This window comes from Panthera pardus, unplaced genomic scaffold (genome assembly GCF_024362965.1).
Source record: "Panthera pardus isolate Hobbes unplaced genomic scaffold, ASM2436296v1 HiC_scaffold_13, whole genome shotgun sequence".
Classification (NCBI taxonomy): Eukaryota; Metazoa; Chordata; class Mammalia; order Carnivora; family Felidae; genus Panthera; species Panthera pardus.
The window spans coordinates 95,736,381-95,758,025 of record NW_026526688.1 but is presented as its reverse complement, the minus strand read 5'-3'; the positions used below and the strand labels follow the sequence as shown (position 1 = coordinate 95,758,025).

General features: G+C 36.2%; 1 protein-coding gene across 4 annotated transcripts in view; it reads right to left on the bottom strand.

Annotated features, from left to right (window-relative positions):
* The window catches only part of SCLT1 (sodium channel and clathrin linker 1), a 220,471-nt gene that overhangs the window by 72,391 nt on the left and 126,435 nt on the right, over nt 1–21,645 (bottom strand). For all 4 annotated transcript variants that reach the window (XR_002072497.2, XM_053901255.1, XM_019419585.2 and 1 more), the window contains 2 exons: nt 20,747–20,845; nt 3,913–3,984 (listed from right to left, as the gene is read on the bottom strand). Coding sequence is in view for 3 of the 4 variants with exons in the window: in XM_053901255.1 (XP_053757230.1) it covers nt 3,913–3,984; nt 20,747–20,845 (171 nt within the window). In the remaining variant the exon portion in view is untranslated. The remainder of the gene's footprint in view (nt 1–3,912; nt 3,985–20,746; nt 20,846–21,645) is intronic.

Sequence of the window (21,645 nt, the reverse complement as noted above, 5' to 3'; positions counted from 1 at the left end):
CTATGGATCAGGCTGTGAAGAACTGACATTTTGACTGAGTCTTCCTATCCATGAGCATGGACTATCTCTTCATTTATTTACTTCTAGTTTGATACCTGTCATCAGTTTTCCTCACATAGACTTTGTATATTTTGTTAGATATATATCTAAGTAATTTTTTTACATGCTAAGGTAAATGGCACTGTGTTTTTAGTTTAAAATTCCACTTGTTAATTGCTGGTATGTGGGAATACAAAGGACTTTTGTATATTAACTCTATATCCTGCAACCTTACTATGCTATGATTGCTTCTTTCTTTTTGGTTGAATTTTTTGGGGTTTTACTTTTATTTTTTATTTTAGAAAGACAGCACACAAGCAGGGAAGAAGGACAGAGGAAGAGAGAGAGAGAGAGAGAGAGAGAGAGAGAGAGAGAGAGAGAGAGAGATTGATTTTTAGGAAGGCTCCATGCTCAATGTGGAGCTTGACATGGGGCTCAATCCCACGACCCTGGGATCATGACCTGAGCCAAAATCGAGTCAGATGCTCAACTGACTGAACAACCCAGGGCCCCCCCACCCCCGCCACTTTTTTTTTTTTTTTCTACATAGATAATCATATCAAATTTCTTCCTTCCCAATCTATGTAACTTTTATTTCCATTTTTAGTCAAATGGCATTAGCTAGTACTTCCAGGATGATGTTGAAAAGTAATGGTAAGAGGTCACATCACTGCCTTGCTCCTGATCTTAGTGGGAAAGCTTCTGGTTTCACAGCTGTAGGCTTTTTGTAGATATTCTTTATCAAGTTGAGGAAGTTCCCCTCTGTTTCTAGTTTACTGCAAGTTTTTATCATGAATGGGGGTTGGATTTTGTCAAATGCTTTTTCTATAGCTGCTTATATGATACCCATGTGATTTTTAATGTAGATATTAGTAACAAGGTTGGATCACACTTCTGAATCTGGTGAACGGCATATAAATAATGGTATGTTATATACTATGCATCTCTCTCTACCCAATTCACCATTTCACTGCCCAATGATGACAAAAAAAAAAAAATATTTGGTTAACCTCAAACAACAAAGTTAAAATTAGATAGAAAAGTTGAACCTTTCTACAGAAATATACTAATTCTATTAAAAATTCACAGTAATACTAAAGCGAGTATTTAAAATTACTATTATTAAAAAGCCTTCATGAATATTTACTATTAATCACCACCAACATTCCTACCTTTTGGGCACAATATGACCAAATGATAACTAGATATTTTTTCAAGTACTCATGGAGTATTTCCAAAATTATACCCTATAGTGTACCATAAAGAAAATCACAACAAATATTAAGAATCAATATCATATAGACTATACTCTATGGCCTCTATTTAACTAGATTAGAAACCAATAATAAAAAGATATCTAAATACCTATGCACATGGAGATTCAAAATTAGACTTCTAAAAAATTCACATATCCAAAAAAGATCATATTGAATTTTTCATTTTACTTGCATAAAATTTGGGCATTTATAACCAGTCTTTTTACTATTTGCTGTAGATTAAAGTTCATTTTATTTATTTATTTATTTATTTATTTATTCATTTATTTATTTATTTATTTATTTAGAGATCAGGGGAGGGGAAGAGAGAGAGGAGAGAAAGAATCTTAACCAGGCTCCTCAGCACTGTGAACTTAGAGTCCAAAGCAGGGCTTGATCCTCTGAACCGCAGGATCATGACCTGAGTCGATATCAAGAGTTGGATGCTTAACCAACTGAGCCACCCAGGCGCCCCACTATTTACTGTAGGTTAAAAATAATCTCTCCTATTTGGCAGAATTAAAGCCTTGAGTTTTCTTAAGAGAAACTGTAGGAGAAATAAAAGCTGTGTTGCTCTCCAAAGGGAGACATGTGGGTAGAGAGAGACTGGTTCTGGCCTTTTCTTAAACCTATCAAAAAAAATCTGCACACTAACTTAAAATACAGGTTTTTTTTTTTCCTTCCTGCAAGCATAACTTAGTTTGGGGTTAGCTAAAGTATGCTTAACCTCCCTCCTTGACTTCATGTTTATGGTCCAGCTGATAAAATTGGTATTTAAGAATATAAATCAATAGCCAACATCAGGTTATTATGTCTCAAACTATAGTCTGAGTTTCTGAGTTACCTGACAAAATCTGCTTTTTAAAGTAGTTGAACATGTCCTCCTTCAAACATATTTCTCAATGTTTGATATTTCAAACACTTTTCAATTATTCAGGACAGTTCCCCATGGAATCAACATGACATCACATAATATTTAATATCTTTAGAAAAATCCACTTAGCTATGTATTATAATTGTTTCACTATAAATCCTAAGAAATATAATTTTTTGCTCGAAATTGAGTTTACACAGCTCTGGTTGTGTAAACAGATAAGAATTATTTTTAAAAGCCCTGCAGATCTTATCCAACACACATTCATTCCTTTGAGAAAACAGAAAGAGATAATGTTCTTGTCCTTCCAGAGTTTACAAGCCATTAAATGATCCTGGACTGGGGAAAGACTTTCTTCTAGCTATGAATCTACTCAAAGCTAAACCAGTCCATGTAAGACAACAAGCAAAATAGCAAGGTAATAGAAGAAGTAGTAAAACTTGAAAACAACAATTAATTAGACATGACTATTTGCCACACTGCATCCCATTAGTTTTACTTAATGTTCCTACATCCTTAACACAAATGACATTAAACAAAAAGTAACACTGGTTTCTAGTCTATTACTCTCAGGACCTGTACACAAAGACTAAAGTCTCAAGATGTACATTACAGAGTTTGTAGAATGTGGAAAAAGATCTGTTCTTTCCTTCAGAATTGTTTAAATATTAGTCAATAAGTATTTATTAAAATACATACTGTGAAAACACTGTGCTGGCAATGAAGATAAAAGAAGGCATAAGACTTTTCTCCTTCAAGGTGTTTATAATACAATTGGAAAGATAAGATTTGTCTAAAGTAAGAGAAAAGGAGAGTGAGGGAAGGAGATGGGAGATGGAAAGAGAACTAACATAATGTAATATATTTATTACAAGACATAAGTTGTTGCTAAGTTTTGTAGGCAGCATTAAAAGTGAGGCAGAGATTCAGAAAGGATTAGAGTTTGTGAAGTGGAAAATATCTTCCCAATCTCTAAAAATTCTTGTACTTTCATTCCCCTATAAGCAAGGTTATTAAATTCCATTTCATTATATCTTAATGTTACATTTACATATTTAATCTCACCTCTATCGAAACAAGTATTTTTTTTCCTTTCTCCTCTTTGCCTATTTATCCTTCAGTACTCTATCTCTTTTGGGAAGCTTGTCTTTCTTCTATCCCACTGACATATATACTTTCTCTTACTTTCTACTTAATCTCCCAGATGAAACTAGCATGTGGTAGCAGCTGCAGATGGGTGCTTCATAGCATGCTGTGCATTGTCAAAAAAAAAAGTAATAGTAAAATGTGATAAATGCCATCCATCTGTCCTCCTAGACCACAGGCTCCAAGATTACAGTTAACATGTTTATCTTGATTTTTAATCTTTTCCTAGAATCTAGCATAGTTCCTGGCTTAGTAAGTATCTTCTGAATGAACAAGAATGTGCATTACAAGACACATTAAAATGTATCTTGGCTTTAAAATAAGCAATATTCAGGGTCGCCTGGGTGGCTCAGTTGGTTAAGCTTCCAACTCTTGGTTTTGGCTCAGACCACGATCTCATGGTTCGTGAGATGAAGCCCCATATCACGCTCTGTGCTGACAGCATGGAGCATGCTTGGGATGTTCTCTCTACCTCTCTCTCTCTGCCCCTCCCCTGCTCTCTCTCTCACCCTCACTTTCAAGGTGAGTAAATAAACATTAAAAAAATAAGAAAAATAAAATAGACAATATTCAGAAGAATATAGTCTTCTAACCTACCATTTGAAGGGCTGAAAGTTCTTCTGTTAGTCGAGAAATCTGCACATTATACTGTTTTCTTGTGCTTGCAACCTGTAATTAAGACATTCAAAAATTGTTTAGGTTCACAAAAATTGATTAATACCCAATAAAAATATTTAGGATAATTTTGAGAAAAAAACAAAACTTTTACGGCATAAAAAATAAATAAGCACCTGAGTATTAAAGAGTCAAGAATTATTTTAAAAAATTTTTAATGTTTATTTTTGAGAGAGAGAGAGACAGAGTGTGGCTGGGGGAGGGGCAGAGAAAGAGGGAGACAGAATCTGAAGCAGGCTCCAGGCTCTAGGCTGTCAGCAGAGAGCCCGATGGGGAGCTGCGAGATCATGACCTGAGCTAAAGTCAGACACTTAACTGACTGAGCCACCTAGGTGCCCCTAAAGGGTCAAGAATTTATCACAACAGTGGAAGGAGAGTGAATTTCTATGAAAACTTACCATATTTGAAGTGAAAACTGGCAACATTTCAAAATATTTACGTATTAATCCCCTTATAGATATTAAGTCATTATAGGTTAACATAAATAACATTTTATGAAAAATAAGTTCATTTTCCAAAATAAAAAATTTTCTAGAAAAATGTTATTATTTTACATTTTTGTAAATTTCCTTAATGTTTGAACAGGGGATAGCCAGATTCACATTATCTACTTCTGTGTTCAACCCGTTGTGCTGCTTACCATCAGCCTCTGGAAAACACCACTGTACACTCATCAGAGAACGAGTATGAAAAAAGAAAACAGTAAACTATAATTATGAAAGTAGGTGTGACCTTCCAAACTCCCTGAACAACACTTTAAGAACTGGTGCCATAGAGCAAGTCAAGAGAAAAACTGAATTACACACTAAAAATGTAACTGGTAACTTTTAAGGCACTTTTGTTTTATAAGAAGAAAAATATTTTCATATTGCATATATTTCAGTATAAAGTAAATTACTTTGTGAGAAAAACTCTTATTTCAATTAACATTTAAAATACTTCAGAAACAGTATGACTTATGTGTACAAAATATTTTGAAGAATTAGTTACATCTCATCAAGATGACTCCTATGACAGTACATTTTTCTAATTAATAACTACTCATACTTTTTAAAAAGACCATGAAGGAAGGAGGAATTAAGATGGCAGAGCATCATGGAGATCCTGAGCTTGTCTTGTCCTTGAAACACAGCTAGAACAGCACCAAACTATTTTGAACGCCTAGGAAATTGTTCGGATAATTAATGCAACAATCTGCATAACTTAAATTTGTCCTTAACCTATAAGGGAAGATAGGTCAGGGTTGCAATAAACCTATCTACAAGAAATTTTGCAGGCCAAAAAGGAGTGATGTATTCAATGTGCTGAATTGGAAAATTATGCAGCCAAGAAATCTTTATCCAGAAAGGCTGTCATTCAAAATAAAAGGAGAGATAAAGAGTTTCCAAGACAAACAAAAACTAAAGGAGTACGTGACCACTAAAGCATCCCTGCAAGAAATTTTAAGAGGGACTCTGAGTGGACAAAAGAGAAAACAAAACAAAACAAAGATCAAAGCAACAAAGACTAGAAGCACCAGGGAACATTACCAGAAACAACTCTATAGGGAACACAAGGGCACTAAATTCATATGTTTCAGTACTCACTCTAAATGTCAATGGACTAAATGCTCCAATCAAAAGACATAGGGTATCAGAATGGATAAGAAAACAAGACACATTTATATGCTGCTTACAAGAGACTCATTTTAGACCTAAAGACACCTACAGATAGAAAGTAAGGGGATGGAGAACAATCTATCATGCTACTGGTTGTCAAATGAAAGCTGGAGTAGCCATACTTATATCAGACAATCTAGACTTTAAAATAAAGCCTGTATCAAGAGATGAAGGAGGGCATTATATCATAATTAAGGGGTCTATCAAGAATATCTAGCAATTGTAAACATTTATGCTCCAAATGTGAAAGCACCCAAATATGAAGAAAATCAACAAGGAAACAATGGCTTTGAATGACACACTGGACCGGATGGTTTAACAGATACATTTAGGGCATTTCATCCTAAAGCAGCAGAATACACATTCTTCTTGAGTGCACATGGAACATTCTCCACACTAGATCACATACTGGAACACAAATCAGCCTTCAACAAGTACAAAAAGATCAGGATCATACCTTTCATATTTTCAGACCACGAGTTTGCTATGAAACTCGAAATCAACCACAAGAAGAAATCTGCAATAACCATGAACACTTGGAGATTAAAGAACATCTTACTACAGAATGAATGGGTTAACCAAGAAATAAAAGAGGAAATTAAGAAGTACACAGAAGCCAATGAAAATGAAAACATGACAGCCCAAAACCTCTGGTATGCAGCAAAGGTGGTCATAAGAGGGAAGTACATAGCAATCCAGGCTCTCCTAAAGAAGGAAGAAAGGTCTCAAATACACAACTTAACTTTACACCTTAAAGAGCTGGAAAAAGAGCAAATAAAGCCCAAAACCAGCGAAAGAAGGGAAATAATAAAGATTAGAGCAGAAATCAACGATATAGATTGAATCAAAGAAACAACAGATCAACAGAACCAGGAGTTGGTTGTTTGAAAGAATTAAGAAAATTGATAAACTCCTAGCCAGATGGATCAAAATGAAAAAGGAGAGGAGAATGAATAAGGAGAATGAAAGAGGAGAGATCACAACACCAGAGAAATACAAACTATAATAAGAGAATATTATGAGCAATTATATGCCAACAAACTGGTCAATCTGGAAGAAATGGAAAATTTGAATAGACCCACAACCAGTAAAGAAATTAAATCAGTAATCAAAAATCTCCCCAAAAACAAGAGTCCAGGGCTGGAAGGCTTTCCAGGGGAATTCTACCAAACATTTAAAGAAAAGTTAACACCTATCCTTTAAACCTGTTCCAAAAAATAGAAATGGAAAGAAAACTTTCAAACTCATTCTACAAGGCCAGCATTACCTTGAATCCAAAACCAGACAAAGACCCCCTACTAAAAAGGAGAACTACATACCAATTCCTTTGATGAACATGGATGTGAAAATTCTCAACAAGATACTAGCAAACCGGATCCAACAATACATTAAAAGATTTATTCACCACAATCAAGTGGGATTTATTCCTGTGATCCAGAGCTGGTTCAATATCCACAAATCAATTAATGTGATACATCACATAAATTAAAAAAAGGGTAAGAACCACATGATCCTCTCAATAGATGCAGAGAAAGAATTTGACAACATACAGTATCCTTTCTTGATAGCTGTTAAGAAAGTAGGGATAGAAGGAACATACCTCAAGATCATAAAGACCAGATACAAAAGACTGACTGCTAATATCATCCTCAATAGAGAAAAACTGACAGCTTTCCCTCTAAGGTCAGGAACACGACAAGGAGGCCCAATCTCTCCACTACACTGTTATTCAAAATAGTGTTGGAAGTCTGAGCCTCGGCAATCAGACAAAAAAAAAGAAATAAAAGGCATCTAGATCAGCAAGGAGGAAGTCACACTTTCACTCTTCGCAGATGACGTGATATTTTATGTGGAAAACCTGAAAGACTCCATCAAAAAACTGCTAGAACTGATCCAGGAATTCAGCAAAGTAGCAGAATATAAATTCAATGTACAGGAATCACATTTCTATACACCAATAATGAAGCAACAGAAAGAGATAACAGGGAATTGATCCCATTTACAATTGCACGAAAAACCATAAATATCTAGGAATAAACTTAATCAAAGAGGTGAAAAATCTATACACTGAAAACTATAGAAAGGTTATGAAAGAAATGGAAGAAGACACAGAACAGTGGAAAAACATTCCATGCTCGTGGATTGGAAGAACAAATATTGTTAAAATGTCGATACTACCCAAAGCAATCTACATATTCAATACAACCCCTATCAAAGTAACACCAGCATTCTTCACAGAGCTGGAACAAAGAGTCTAAAATTTGTATGGTACCAGAAAAGACCCTGAATAGCCAAAGTAATTTTGAAAAAGGAAACCAAAGCTGGAGGCATCACATTTCCAGACTTTAAGCTGTATTACAAAGTTGTAATCATCAAGACAGTATGGTACTGGCACAAAAACAGACACATGGATCAATGGAACAGAACCCAGAACCCAGAAATGGACCCACAAACGTATGGGCAACCAATCTTTGACAAAGCAGGAAAGAATATCCAGTGGAAAATAGACCATCTCTTCTGAAAACAGTGTTGGGAAAACTGGACAGCCAAATGCAGAACAATGAATCTGGACCACTTTCTTACACCATACACAAAATAACCTCAAATTGGATGAAAGACTTAAACATAAGACAGGAAGCCATCAAAATCCTAGAGGAGAAAACGGGTAACAACCTCTTTGACCTCAGCTGTAGCAACTTCTCACTGGTCTCCAGAGGCAAGGGAAACTAAAGGAAAAATGAACTATTGGGACTTTATCCAAATAAAAAGCTTCTGCACAGCGAAGGAAACAATCAGCAAAACTAAAAGGCAACTGGCGAAATGGGAGAAGATATTTGAAACAACATATCAGATAAAGGGTTAGTATCCAAAATCTATAAATAACTTATATCAAACTCAACATCCAAACAACTAATAATCCAGTGAAGAAATGGACAAAAGACATGAATAGATACTTTTCCATAAGAGAGATCCAGATGGCTAACAGACACATGAAAAGATGCTCAACATCACTCATTAGCAGGAAAACACAAATCAAAACCAAAATGAGATACCACCTCACACTTATCAGAATGGCTAAAATTAACAACTCAGGCCACAACAGATGTTGGCAAGGGTGTGGAGAAAGAGGAATCCTTTTGCACTGCTGGTGGGAATGCAAACTGGTGCATTTCCTCTGGAAAACAGAATGGAGGTTCCTCAAAAAATTAAAAATAGAACTACCCTATGACCCAGCAATGGCACTACTACATATTTATCTGAAGGATACAAAAATGCTGATTCAAAGGGGCACACGCAGCCCCTTTTTTTATAGCAGCTGTATCAACAATAGCCAAAGAATGGAAAGAACCTAAATGTCCATCCACTGATGTATGGATAAAAAAGATGTAGCATATATATTCAATGGACTATTACTCAGCAATCAAAAAGAATGCAATCTTACCATCTGCAACAAGGTAGATGGAACTAGAGTGTATTATGCTAAGCAATGTAAGTCAGCCAGAGAAAGATAAATAGGATACAATTTCACTCATATGTGGAATTTAAGAAACAAAACAGAAGAACATAGAAGAAGGGAAACAAAAATAAGATAAAAACGGAGAGGGAGGCAAACCATAAGAAACTCTTAAGTACAGAAAACAAACAGGCTGGCTGGTGGATAGTTGGGTAGGGGGATGGGCTAAATGAGCAATGGGCATTAAGACGGTCACTTACTGGGATGAACACTGGGTCTCGTATTATTATATGTAAGTGATGAGTCACTAAATTCTATTCCTGAAATTATTACACTATGTGTAATATACACTATTACACTATGTGTAATATACACCATGTGTAATAATTTGGATTTAAATTAAAAAAAAGGTCGTGAGGAATATTGATACTGATGCTATCATCAGTAAACATATGGTCAACAAAGATTTTTGGAAATATTCTAGATCTTATAAAATAGATTATTTCTAAAACATGATGTAAACCTTCTTTAGAACACTTATAAAATTGACATATATTTTATTTGGTTAATTAATAGAAGTTATTTTTCTGAAGACCTGACAAACATATGTGGGTCCATTTTAGCTCTATTTTAGATTTTGATGTAAACTTTGCCTATGAATAATTGTATGAAGGATCAATCCATCCTATTTATGGGTCAGTGATAATCATAGTTACTATTTACAGAGGTTTGATGTGTTAATGACTACTTAGAGCAGTGTAAGTGTTATTATCTGGTTCTCACCAACAATCTGCTTAAGTAGTCAGTATCCTCATTATAGATGAGGAAGATCAAGGCACAGAGAAATTAAGTCATGAAGGTTTTTAGAATATACAAGTTTTGGTTTCTATAAGGCCAGTCATGTCTGCTTGTGTCTCTCTCACACAATTTTTTAAAAGTGTTCTTTTTAGTATCTAGAAATGAATGCAGCTAGCATGAGGGTTTATGACCATAGTCGTATATATATTTTAAAACATTTTTACAATAATGTTGATGACTTCAGCAAATTAAAATATTCATACTTTAAAAAAGACTGTGTATAACTACTGAGACTGATGGTGTATCATCAATAAAATTATATGCTGCAGAGGTCATAGAAAATTTTCTGAGGTTGGTATCTGATAAAATATAATGTAAACCCTGCTATATGAGCAAATAACATGTTTCTGGAGGTAGTTTAATGTGGTTGGGGTTCAGAAGTCTGTAAGGGAACTAAAATCCCCTCTTACCCAACCTCACTTTCTTCATGTAAACATTTTCTTTTATAGTTTATGGATAGTAAGGATATCTATAAACTAAATAGTAAGACAAATTAACAAGAGACAGAAATAGAAAAGGACAATGATAGTACAAATACTGCCTAACAGGATGAATATAATTTTGATCACCAACTTTAAGCCATGACTTAAAATAAACAGAAAATCAAAATCAAAACCAGTATCAAATTTTTTTCACAAATTAAGTTTTACTTGAGAGAGATCTGAGCAATTGCATTTTCTGCGTTTTAAAGAAATAAGCTATTCTCATATTTCATTCAGTTTTATAGCCAGAACATAAATATGTGATAATTTATTCATTATGTTTACTTTAGTTAAAAAAAAGATACCACTTAAGTCATTAGATGTAAGTTATCCCCAATTCAACAAATTAATTCTACATTATTTGGAGGACATATTAAATTATAATAATGGGACAATTACCAATACAGGTGAAAATTTTCAATCAAAAACATTAAAAATGTTTTAAAAGTATAAGGAAATAAATATTACATGTTGTATAAAATCTTATTATAGTTTGTTTACAAAAATACCTACTCTTGAAATTCCACACCTGCAGAATTACAATATGTAGAAAGTGAAAGATTCCTCATTATTCTATCTTCCAGGCTTAACATTATTCAAAGATTCATGTATAGGTCTCCAGAATTTTTTGTTTCACAGATGGTTACAACATTTCTTTGATAATTTGCAATTAAATGAAAATTCAAAGGACAATGCTAAAAATAGTGCTTATCTCTGGGTACTGGAATTATGATTTTAATTTTCTTTTACATTTCTTTCTCTTACATTTCTTTTTATAATGAACATGTATTACTTTTTAATAATAGTAACAATAAAGTTTACTTTAAAAAATCAACTTGGCAATAGTGTGGGACTTGGAGAAAGCAGGGACCCAGCAAAGTGCTTGGCACACAGTTAGTGCTCAATAATTACTTCTTTTAAATTATTTTATTTTTATTTTTTTATTTTTTAGAGAGAGATAGATAGTGTGTGAGCGGGGGAAGGGGAAGGAGAAAGAGAGAGAATCTTAAGCAAGCCCCACACTTAGCACAGATCCCAATATGAGGATGGATCTCACGACCCTGGGATCATGACCTGAGCTGAAATCAAGAGGCTGGCCCTGAACTGACTGAGCCACCCACACACCCCTCAATAGCTATTTCTCAATAATTACTTCTTGAGCGAATAGTTGGAATACTACAGAAAGGCTGGATGCAAGGAAATCAAATGGAATCCACAAGGAAGGGAAGATAAGGGAGTAAGAGAGGGAGTTTGTTTTAGAAATGTCGGGCTTCAGATGCCTGGTGGGACTACTAGGTAGAGAAGCAGTTGAATATTCATGTTTGTAAAAAGGTTTAAATTGAATATAGAGATCATAGTATCTTTGAAAAATTATACTAAGATTATTTAAGGACTTGTGCAAAAGACAACTTCTATCAACTTTAAAATCAATGTGAACTTATTTTAGGATTAGGAAAAAAAATTAGAGGACTTTTCAGATGATGAGTACTTTGAGAAAACATTTTTATCACCGAAAGTCACAAAATTTATTAAATATTTTGAAGATATGCCATCAAAAATATTTCAAACTATGATTTTTTGGTTGGGAGAAGATGGCGGAGGAGGAGGACACTGGGCTCACCGTGTCCTGCTGATCACTTAGATTCCACCCAAATCTCCCTAAATAACCCAGAAAACTGCCAGAAGACTAGCAAAACGGACTCTCCAGAGCTAAGTGTAGACAAGAGGCTCATGGAAGAGGGTAGGAAGGGCGGAGAGGCAGTGTGCACTACAGGGACTGATGGGAGGGAGCCGGGTGGCAGAGGGGCAGTCCCCCCAGCAAGGCAGAGCCCCCAAGTCTGGCTTGTAAAAGCGGAGGGGCCGGATGCCTGAGTTCTGACAGCCAGCAGGACTTAACATCTGGAATGTTATAAGTCCATAGCTCTGCTCGGAAAGCGGGAGGGTGAGAGGACACCAGGAGGGAGAGGTGTTGAGACCCGGAAGACAGAGCTCAGCTCACAGGGAACACAGGCGCTGGCCAGGGCCATCTCCCTCGCCCATCCCTCAGCTGAAACCCCAAAGGAAACCAGTTTCTGTCACCGAACTTGCTTGCACCGTGCAAACACCCAACTCTGTGCTTCTGTGGATCCATCTCTCCAACGGGTCTGCCTGCCTCCCTCCAGGTGCTGCAGGGCCCCTACCGCAGGGGACCATCGACAGCAAAGCGAGGTAAGCCTGCCCCTCCTGCCCCTGTGCACCTTGTGGATCCACCCTGGCTAATATGCCAGATCCCATAGAAGCAGCACCACAAGCCTGGCAGTGTGCAAGTAGACCAGACAGGGGCCACACCACTCCACAGTGAGTCCTGCCCCTGGGAGAGGGGAAGATAAGGTACACACCAGTCTGACTGTGGCCCCAGCGGGGGGGGGGGGGGGGGGGGGGGGTGGAAGACATCGGGACTGACTGAGGCCCCACCCACCAACACAAGTTACTCCAGACAGCACAGGGGAAGTGCCCTGCAGTTCCGCGCCACTCCAGGGACTATTCAAATGACGAAACGGAAGAATTCTCCTCAAAAGAAACTCCAGGAAGTAGCAACAGCTAACAAATTGATCAAAAATGATTTAAGCAATATAACGGAACATGAATTTAAAATAATAGTCATAAAATTAATCACTGGGCTTGAAAAAAGTATAGAGGACAGCAGAGAATCTATTGCTACAGAGATCAAGGGACTAAGAAAGAGTCAGGAGGAGCTAAAAAATGCTATAAATGAGGTGCAAAATAAAATGGAGGCGACCACACCTTGGATTGAAGAGGCAGAGGAGAGAATAGGTGAATTAGAAGATAAAATTATGGAAAAAGAGGAAGCTGAGAAAAAGAGATAAAAAAAATCCAGGAGTATGAGGGGAGAATTAGAGAATGAAGTGATGCAATGAAACGGAACAATATCCATATAATAGGAATTCCAGAAGAGGAAGAGAGAGAGAAAGGGGCTGAAGATGTACTTGAAAAAATCATAGATGAGAACTTCCCTGATCTGGGGAAGGAGGCATTGAAATCCAAGAGGCACAGAGAACTCCCTTCAGACATAACTTGAATCGATCTTCTGCATGACATATCACAGTCAAACTGGCAAAATACAAGGATAAAGAGAAAATTCTGAAAGCAGCTAGGGATAAACACGTTCTAACATATAAAGGGAGACCGATAAGACTAGTGATGGATCTATCTACTGAAACTTGGCAGGCCAGAAAGGAATGGCAGGAAATCTTCAATGTGATGAACAGAAAAAATATGCAGCTGAGAATTCTTTATCCAGCAAGTCTGTCATTTAGAATAGAAGGAGAGATAAAGGTCTTCTCAAACAAACAAAAACTGAAGGAATTCATCACCACTAAACCAACCCTACAGGAGATCCAAAGGGGGACTCTGTGAGTGAAATGTTGCAAGGACCACAAAGTACCAGAGACATCACTACAAGCATGAAACTTACAGACATCACAATGACTCTAAACCCATATCTTTCTATAATAACACTGAATATAAATGGACTAAATGCGCCAACCAAAAGACATAGGGTATCAGAATGGATAAAAAACAAGACCCATCTACTTGCTGTCTATGAGAGACTCATTTTAGACCTGAGGACACCTTCAGATTGAGAGTGAGGGGATGGAGAACTATTTATCATGCCACTGGAAGTCAAAAGAAAGCTGGAGTAGCCATATTTATATCAGACAAACTAGCCTTTAAATTAAAGGCTGTAACAAGAGATGAAGAAGGGCATTATATAATAATTACAGGTCTATCCATCAGGAAGAGCTAACAATTATAAATGTCTATGTGCCAAATATGGGAGCTCCCAAATATATAAAACAATCACTCACAAACATAAGCAACCTTATTGATAAGAATGTGATAATTGCAGGGGACTTTAATACTCCAATTACAACAATGGATAGATCATCTAGACACACGGTCAATAAAGAAACAAGGGCCCTGAATGATACATTGGATCAGATGGACTTGACAGATATATTTAGAACTCTGCATCCCAAAGCAACAGAATATACTTTCTTCTTGAGTGCACATGGAACATTCTCCAAGATAGATCACATACTGGATCACAAAACAGCCCTTCATAAGTATCCAAGAATTGAGATCATACCATGCATACTTTCAGACCACAATGCTATGAAGCTTGAAATCAACCACAGGAAAAAGTCTGGAAAACCTCCAAAAGCATGGAGGTTAAAGAACACCCTACTAAAGAATGAATGGGTCAACCAGGCAATTAGAGAAGAAATTTAAAAATATATGGAAACAAATGGAAATGAAAATACAACAATCCAAATGCTTTGGGATGCAGCGAAGGCAGTCCTGAGAGGAAAATACATTGCAATCCAGGCCTATCTCAAGAAAGAAGAAAAATCCCAAATACAAAACTTAACAGCACACCTAAAGGAAATAGAAGCAGAACAGCAAAGGCACCCCAAACCCAGCAGAAAAAGAGAAATCATAAAGATCAGAGCAGAAATAAACAATATAGAATCTAAAAAACCTGTAGAACAGATCAATGAAACCAAGAGTTGGCGTTTTGAAAAAATAAACAAAATCGATAAACCTCAGCCACGCTTCTCAGAAAGAAAAGCGAGATGACCGAAATAGATAAAATCATGAATGAAAATGGAATTATTACAACCAATCCCTCAGAAATACAAGCAACTATCAAGGAATACTATGAAAAATTATATGCCAACAAACTGGACAACCTGGAAGAAATGGACAAATTCCTAAGTACCCACACACTTCCAAAACTCAAACAGGAAGAAATAGAAAACTTGAACAGACCCATAACCAGCAAAGAAATTGAATCAGTTATCAAAAATCTCCCCACAAATAAGAGTCCAGGACCAGATGGCTTCCCAGGGGAGTTCTACCAGACATTTAAAGCAGAAATAATAACTACCTTCTCAAGCTATTCCAAAAAAATAGAAAGGGAAGGAAAACTTCCAGACTCATTCTATGAAGCCAGCATTACTTTGATTCCTAAACCAGACAGAGACCCAGAAAAAAAAAGAGAACTATAGGCCAATATCCCTGATGAATATGGATGCAAAAATTCTCAATAAGATAGTAGCAAATCGAATTCAACAGCATATAAAAAGAATTATACACCATGATCAAGTGGGATTCATTCCTGGGCTGCAGGGCTGGTTCAACATTCACAAATCAATCAATGTGATACATCACATTAATAAAAGAAAAGAACCATATGATCCTGTCAATCGATGCAGAAAAAGCATTTGACAAAATTCAGCATCCTTTCTTACTAAAAACCCTCGAGAAAGTCGGGATAGAAGGAACATACTTAAACATCATAAAAGCCATTTATGAAAAGCCACAGCTAATATCATCCTCAATGGGGAAAAACTGAGAACTTTTGCCCTGAGATCAGGAACATGACAGGGATGTCCACTCTCATCGCTGTTGTTTAACACTGTATTGGAAGTGCTAGCATCAGCAATCAGACAACAAAAGGAAATCAAAGGCATCAAAATTGGCAAAGATGAAGTCAAGCTTTCACTTTTTGCAGATGACATGATAGTATACATGGAAAATCTGATAGACTCCACCGAAAGTCTGCTAGAACTGATACATGAATTCAGCAAAGTCGCAGGATACAAAATCAATGTACAGAAATCAGTTGCATTCTTATACACTAATAATGAAGCAACAGAAAGACAAATAAAGAAACTGATCCCATCCACAATTGCACCAAGAAGCATAAAATACATAGGAATAAACCTAACCAATGATGTAAAAGATCTGTATGCTATTAACTGTAGAAAGCTTATGAAGGAAACTGAAGAAGATATAAAGAAATGGAAAAACATTCTGTGCTCATGGATTGGAAGAATAAATATTGGTAAAATGTCAATACTACCCAAAGCTATCTACACATTCAATGCAATCCCAATCAAAATTGCACCAGCATTCTTCTCGAAGCTAGAACAAGCAATCCTAAAATTTGTATGGAACCACAAAAGACCCCAAACAGCCAAAGTAATTTTGAAGAAGAAGACCAAAGCAGGAGGCATCACAATCCGAGACTTTAGCCTCTATCACAAAGCTGTAATCATCAAGACAGCATGGTATTGGCACAAAAACAGACACATAGACAATGGAATAGAATAGAAACCCCAGAATTAGACCCACAAAAGTATGGCCAACTAATCTTTGACAAAGAAGGAAAGAATATCCAATGGAAAAAAGACAGTCTCTTTAACAAATGGTGCTGGGAGAACTGGACAGCAACATGCAGAAGGATGAAACTAGACCACTTTCTTACACCATTCACAAACATAAACTCAAAATGGATACAGGACCTGAATGTGAGACATGAAACCATCAAAACCCTAGAGGAGAAAGCATGAAAAGACCTCTCTGACCTCAGCCACAGAAATTTCTTACTTGACACATCCCCAAAGGCATGGGAATTAAAAGCAAAAATGAACTACTGGGACCTCATCAAGATAAAACGTTTCTGCACTGCAAAGGAAACAATCAACAAAACTACAAGGCAACCAACAGAATGGGAAAAGATATTTGCAAATGACATGTGAGACAAAGGGCTAGTATCCAAAATCTATAAAGAGCTCACCAAACTCCACACCCTAAAAACAAATAATCCAGTGAAGAAATGGGTAGAAAACATGAATAGACACCTCTCTAAAGAAGACATCCAGATGGCCAACAGGCACATGAGAAGATGCTCAACGTCGCTCCTCATCAGGGAAATACAAATCAAAACCACACTCAGATATCACCTAACGCCAGTCACAGTGGCTAAAATGAACAAATCAGCAGGAGAGTATAGATGCTGGTGAGGATGTGGAGAAACAGGAACCCTCTTGCACTGTTGGTGGGAATGCAAACTGGTGCAGTCACTCTGGAAAACAGTGTGGAGGTTCTTCAATAAATTAAAAATAGATCTACCCTATGACCCAGCAATAGCACTGCTAGGAATTTACCCAAGGGATACAGGAGTGCTGATGCATGGGGCACTTGTACCCCAATGTTTATAGCAGCACTTTCAACAATAGCCAAATTATGGAAAGAGCCTAAATGTCCATCAACTGATGAATGGATAAAGAAATTGTGGTTTATATACACAATGGAATACTATGTGGCAATGAGAAAGAATGAAATATCGCTTTTTGTAGCAACATGGATGGAACTGGAGAGTGTGATGCTAAGTGAAATAAGTCATAGAGAGAAAGACAGATACCATATGGTTTCACTCTTATGTGGATCCTGAGAAACTTAACAGAAGACAATGGGGACGGGAAGGAAAAAAAAAAAAAAGAGGTTAGAGAGGGAGGGAGCCAAAACATAAGAGACTGTTAAAAACTGAGAACAAACTGAGGGTTGATTGGGGGTGGGAGAGAGGGGAGAGTGCATGATGGGTATAGAGGAGAACACCTGTTGGGATGGGCACTGGGTGTTGTATGGAAACCAATTTGACAATAAATTTCATATTAAAAAAAATAATTCAAACTACGGCCAAAGATATAATATTCTTAACCCCAAGAATAGGACAAGGATTCCTACAGAAAGGTATGAAAATTAGTAATAAAAAAAAATCAACAAACCGGGTTTTAGTTTGGATTCTGCCTCAAATAGAGATTTTATCTTAGGAAATCACCTAATTTCAGCCTGTGATAAAGTAACAGATTTCTAAAAAATACTTTTGCAGCAAGAAACCTTATACAGAGACTCTATAGGAATGAAAATTCTACCACTTAGTTGCTTGGGAGAAAAGCAAGTACATTAGCTTTCTTTAACTGATGAGACTTTTTAAAACAAGTCTACTTCAGTCTATCTAGGAGAGAAATAATAATGCCCACAGAAAATACAGGTAAGAAAAGAGTTAACACCTTTATTTTATCCAGTGGAGGAATATACAGTGCACCCAACTACCCTATAGGAGCTCATTTTAAAGGAAAGGAGTATTAGTTTTCATTCCTTTTTGTTAACTATTTTCATAGACAGACTTTATGGATACACAGGAAATCATTTTAATGTAAATATTATAGTAAAAATGAAAAAACAATAGTTTTGCTAATTCGTGTCTCTGACAAAAATATCAAATAAAAAAATTATAACCAAAGCATGCTGGAAAAGTGGCTGACTCCCTGTCTGAGGTAGGGAAAGTACAAGATGAGAGAGGAATATCATTTATGCAAAAAAGCTGCAGAGACATTATGAGAATAAAAAAAACCCGATGGTAGTAGGTTGTAACAAAAAACTAAAGAAGACCAATGAACCATAGCGATATTAAAAAAGGAGAAAAGTCTACCGAAAACTGACAGCTAATAAATGTATAAAAATGATATAATCATTTGTAATCACTTCTTATAACATTTACTTCAGGCAAAGATTATTAATGGATGCTAAGACCACTGGATGATAACTTTTGGTAGAGAGCATAACTGTACAGTCTTCAAGTATCTCCCCCAGTTATTTATAAAGTTTACAAATGGAGAGTTCTGGTCTTACCACCATAACCATGTTGTCAAGCTTAGCTTCAACTAATGCACAACCTGACATTATAGCTTCCTGACGTGATGAAGTGGAAGATAACATTATCACTCTGCCAGAAATGATCTGAATCGAATCAAAAAGAAATGATTACAAGAATCCATATGTGGAATATTCTGGATTCTACAAAGGATTCTTTGTCATACACAGAGGAAGACAGAGGACTGGGTTACATTGAGGGGGACTACAGAGACATAGTAGTCAAATGCAATGATATATAAATTTGGGTTGGATCCTGAATTTAAAAAAAACAAAAAGCCATAGCCCGCATTGGGCTCCACATACAGCGTGGGGCCTGCTTGGGGCTCTCTCTCCCCTTCTCTCTCTGCCCCTTCCCTGTTTGCATTCTCTTGCTCTCATAATAAATAAATAAACTTTAAAAAACAAAACAAAAAAACCCAAAACCAAAAAAAGCTGTAAAGGATATTTTAGGAAAATATGAGTATAGATTAAAAATAATACTGATTTTTTTTTTAAGGTATGGTAATAGCAGTATGATTGTGTAGTAAAATGTCCTTTCTCAGGGAGAAAAAATGCCAAGATATTTAGGAGTGAAGTGTCATGATGTCTGCGGTCCATGTCCAAATGGCTGGCAAAAAGAGTGCATATGTATATAAAGACAGATGGAGTGTGTGTGGCAAGACATTAAGAATTATCTTGCTAAAGGGTAAATAAGTGTTCACTGAACAACGTTTAACCTTTTTATGGGTTTGAAAGTTTCTAAAAATAAAAAAATACACAATTAATGGGAAACAATTATTCACAGTGATTGAGGGTAGAGCTCAAGAATCAACGGACTTGTATTTACATCTAGTTCTGCTACTTCATAGAGGTGGAACCCTAAGCAACCTAAGTATTTTGGTTTTAAAAATGGTTTTTTTTTCATTTTTAAAATGGGTTTTTGTGGTTTCTTCCTCCACAATTCATGTTATACTTTCAAACTTTACCACCCCACTTATGAACTGATCCATATCCATACCAGAGAAAAGGCAACTAGATATAGATCTTCCTTGTCTCTTTATATGAACGTAAACCTACATTGCTCAGACAATTTCAACTTCCATAAGCCTTACAATTCAAACCAACAAACAACTCATTATTTTAACACAAAAATATCAGATTTAGTCTTGATAACAGACTTGAAAATAACAACATAATTCACAAATTGTATAAGTGCCAGCATTATGTGATCAAAATAATGCTGGGCTTAGTATAGCAGGAGAAGGTACAGGTGTAAGTTCTGGCTTTAATTAGTATGTAACTTTGAGGGAGTCAATAATCTCTTGGAAGCTTCAGTTTCTTTACCAGTAAAATAAGAGGTCAAACCAGATTTCTCCAGTCTTAAGCTGCTCTAAGATACTGCAAGCCAACAGGTTTTTTCCTCTTAACTTCTTATGCATTCTAAGTTTCTTTCTGAGGCTTCTTCAGGTGTGTTAATCTTCACTATATTCCTAGCCTAACCCCCCCCCCCCCCCCCCCCCCCCGCCTCCAAATTCTTCTACTCCCACCCAGGCCCATACTAGCTAAAATGGTAGGGACTGCTTTCCTGAGATAATTTTTATTTGAATTGAATTTTTATTTAGCACAATTGATGCAATTAGCTGATAGTTAATTAGTTATGTCCATCAGGCAAAAACTTAGGTAATATTTAGTTGTAAGTTGTGAAATTCTGTAAACTTTTGAATGTTAAATAATTTTGAAGTTTAAAAACTCCTTACTTCCTTCCTGGTTCTTAGGGTAACATCTTGCACAAGCCGAGACACTGTTTCTTTCATTTTCTCTATATCTTCTTCTTTTTGCTTCTCCTCAAGTAGAGCCTTCAAAAAAATAATCACTTGATGTCATTATAGATCACACCGTTATTAATAAAGGTAACATAATAAATGGTTAAAAAGCTATCCAATAATCACTTTGTGGAAAGCAAACATCTTATGCTAAACTTCTGGGACATCTCCACTTGGAATCTTGCCTAATCTGTTACTTTCCCTCACCTTCTCACCTGACTTTATCCTAAAAATTTATTATTTTCCTCTGGTATTTATTTCGGCCAGGGCCATCACTCTTCTAACCCCTAGAAATCTTAAGAGTTATTTTTCAATTTTCCTTTTCCTTTACTCCCTATACAAAATAAGTCATCAAGTCTAGGTATTAAAGTCTTGGAAAAAAATCTCTTGGACTTCCCCTTCTTTCCATTATTTGATATTATTCAAATTATGTCCCTTGTCACCTCATTCCTTGATGTTTCTATCTATCCAATCATTTTCATCTCCCAATTAAAAAATATTCTTATAATCCTAGTTCTGTTGTCAGTCACACTCCCATTTCTCTGCTTCTCTCTGGAGTAAAACTCTAAATTCTGCACTTGCTCATCTCCAATACTTTTTCTTACACCAACTCCAATCAGGCTTTCAACCATCCATTGTCTCCATATTAATAACCTGTGAGTCAATTCTGAGTAACTATCTTATTTGATCTGTCAGCAGCACTTGAGATAACTGATTTCTCTCTTTTCTTTGTTTTATTTTCTTTATTCAGCTTTTAGAACACCACAGTATGGGTTTTCCTCCTAACTCACTGATCACTCCTTTTCAGTCTGCATTGCTGTTTCTTCCTCTTC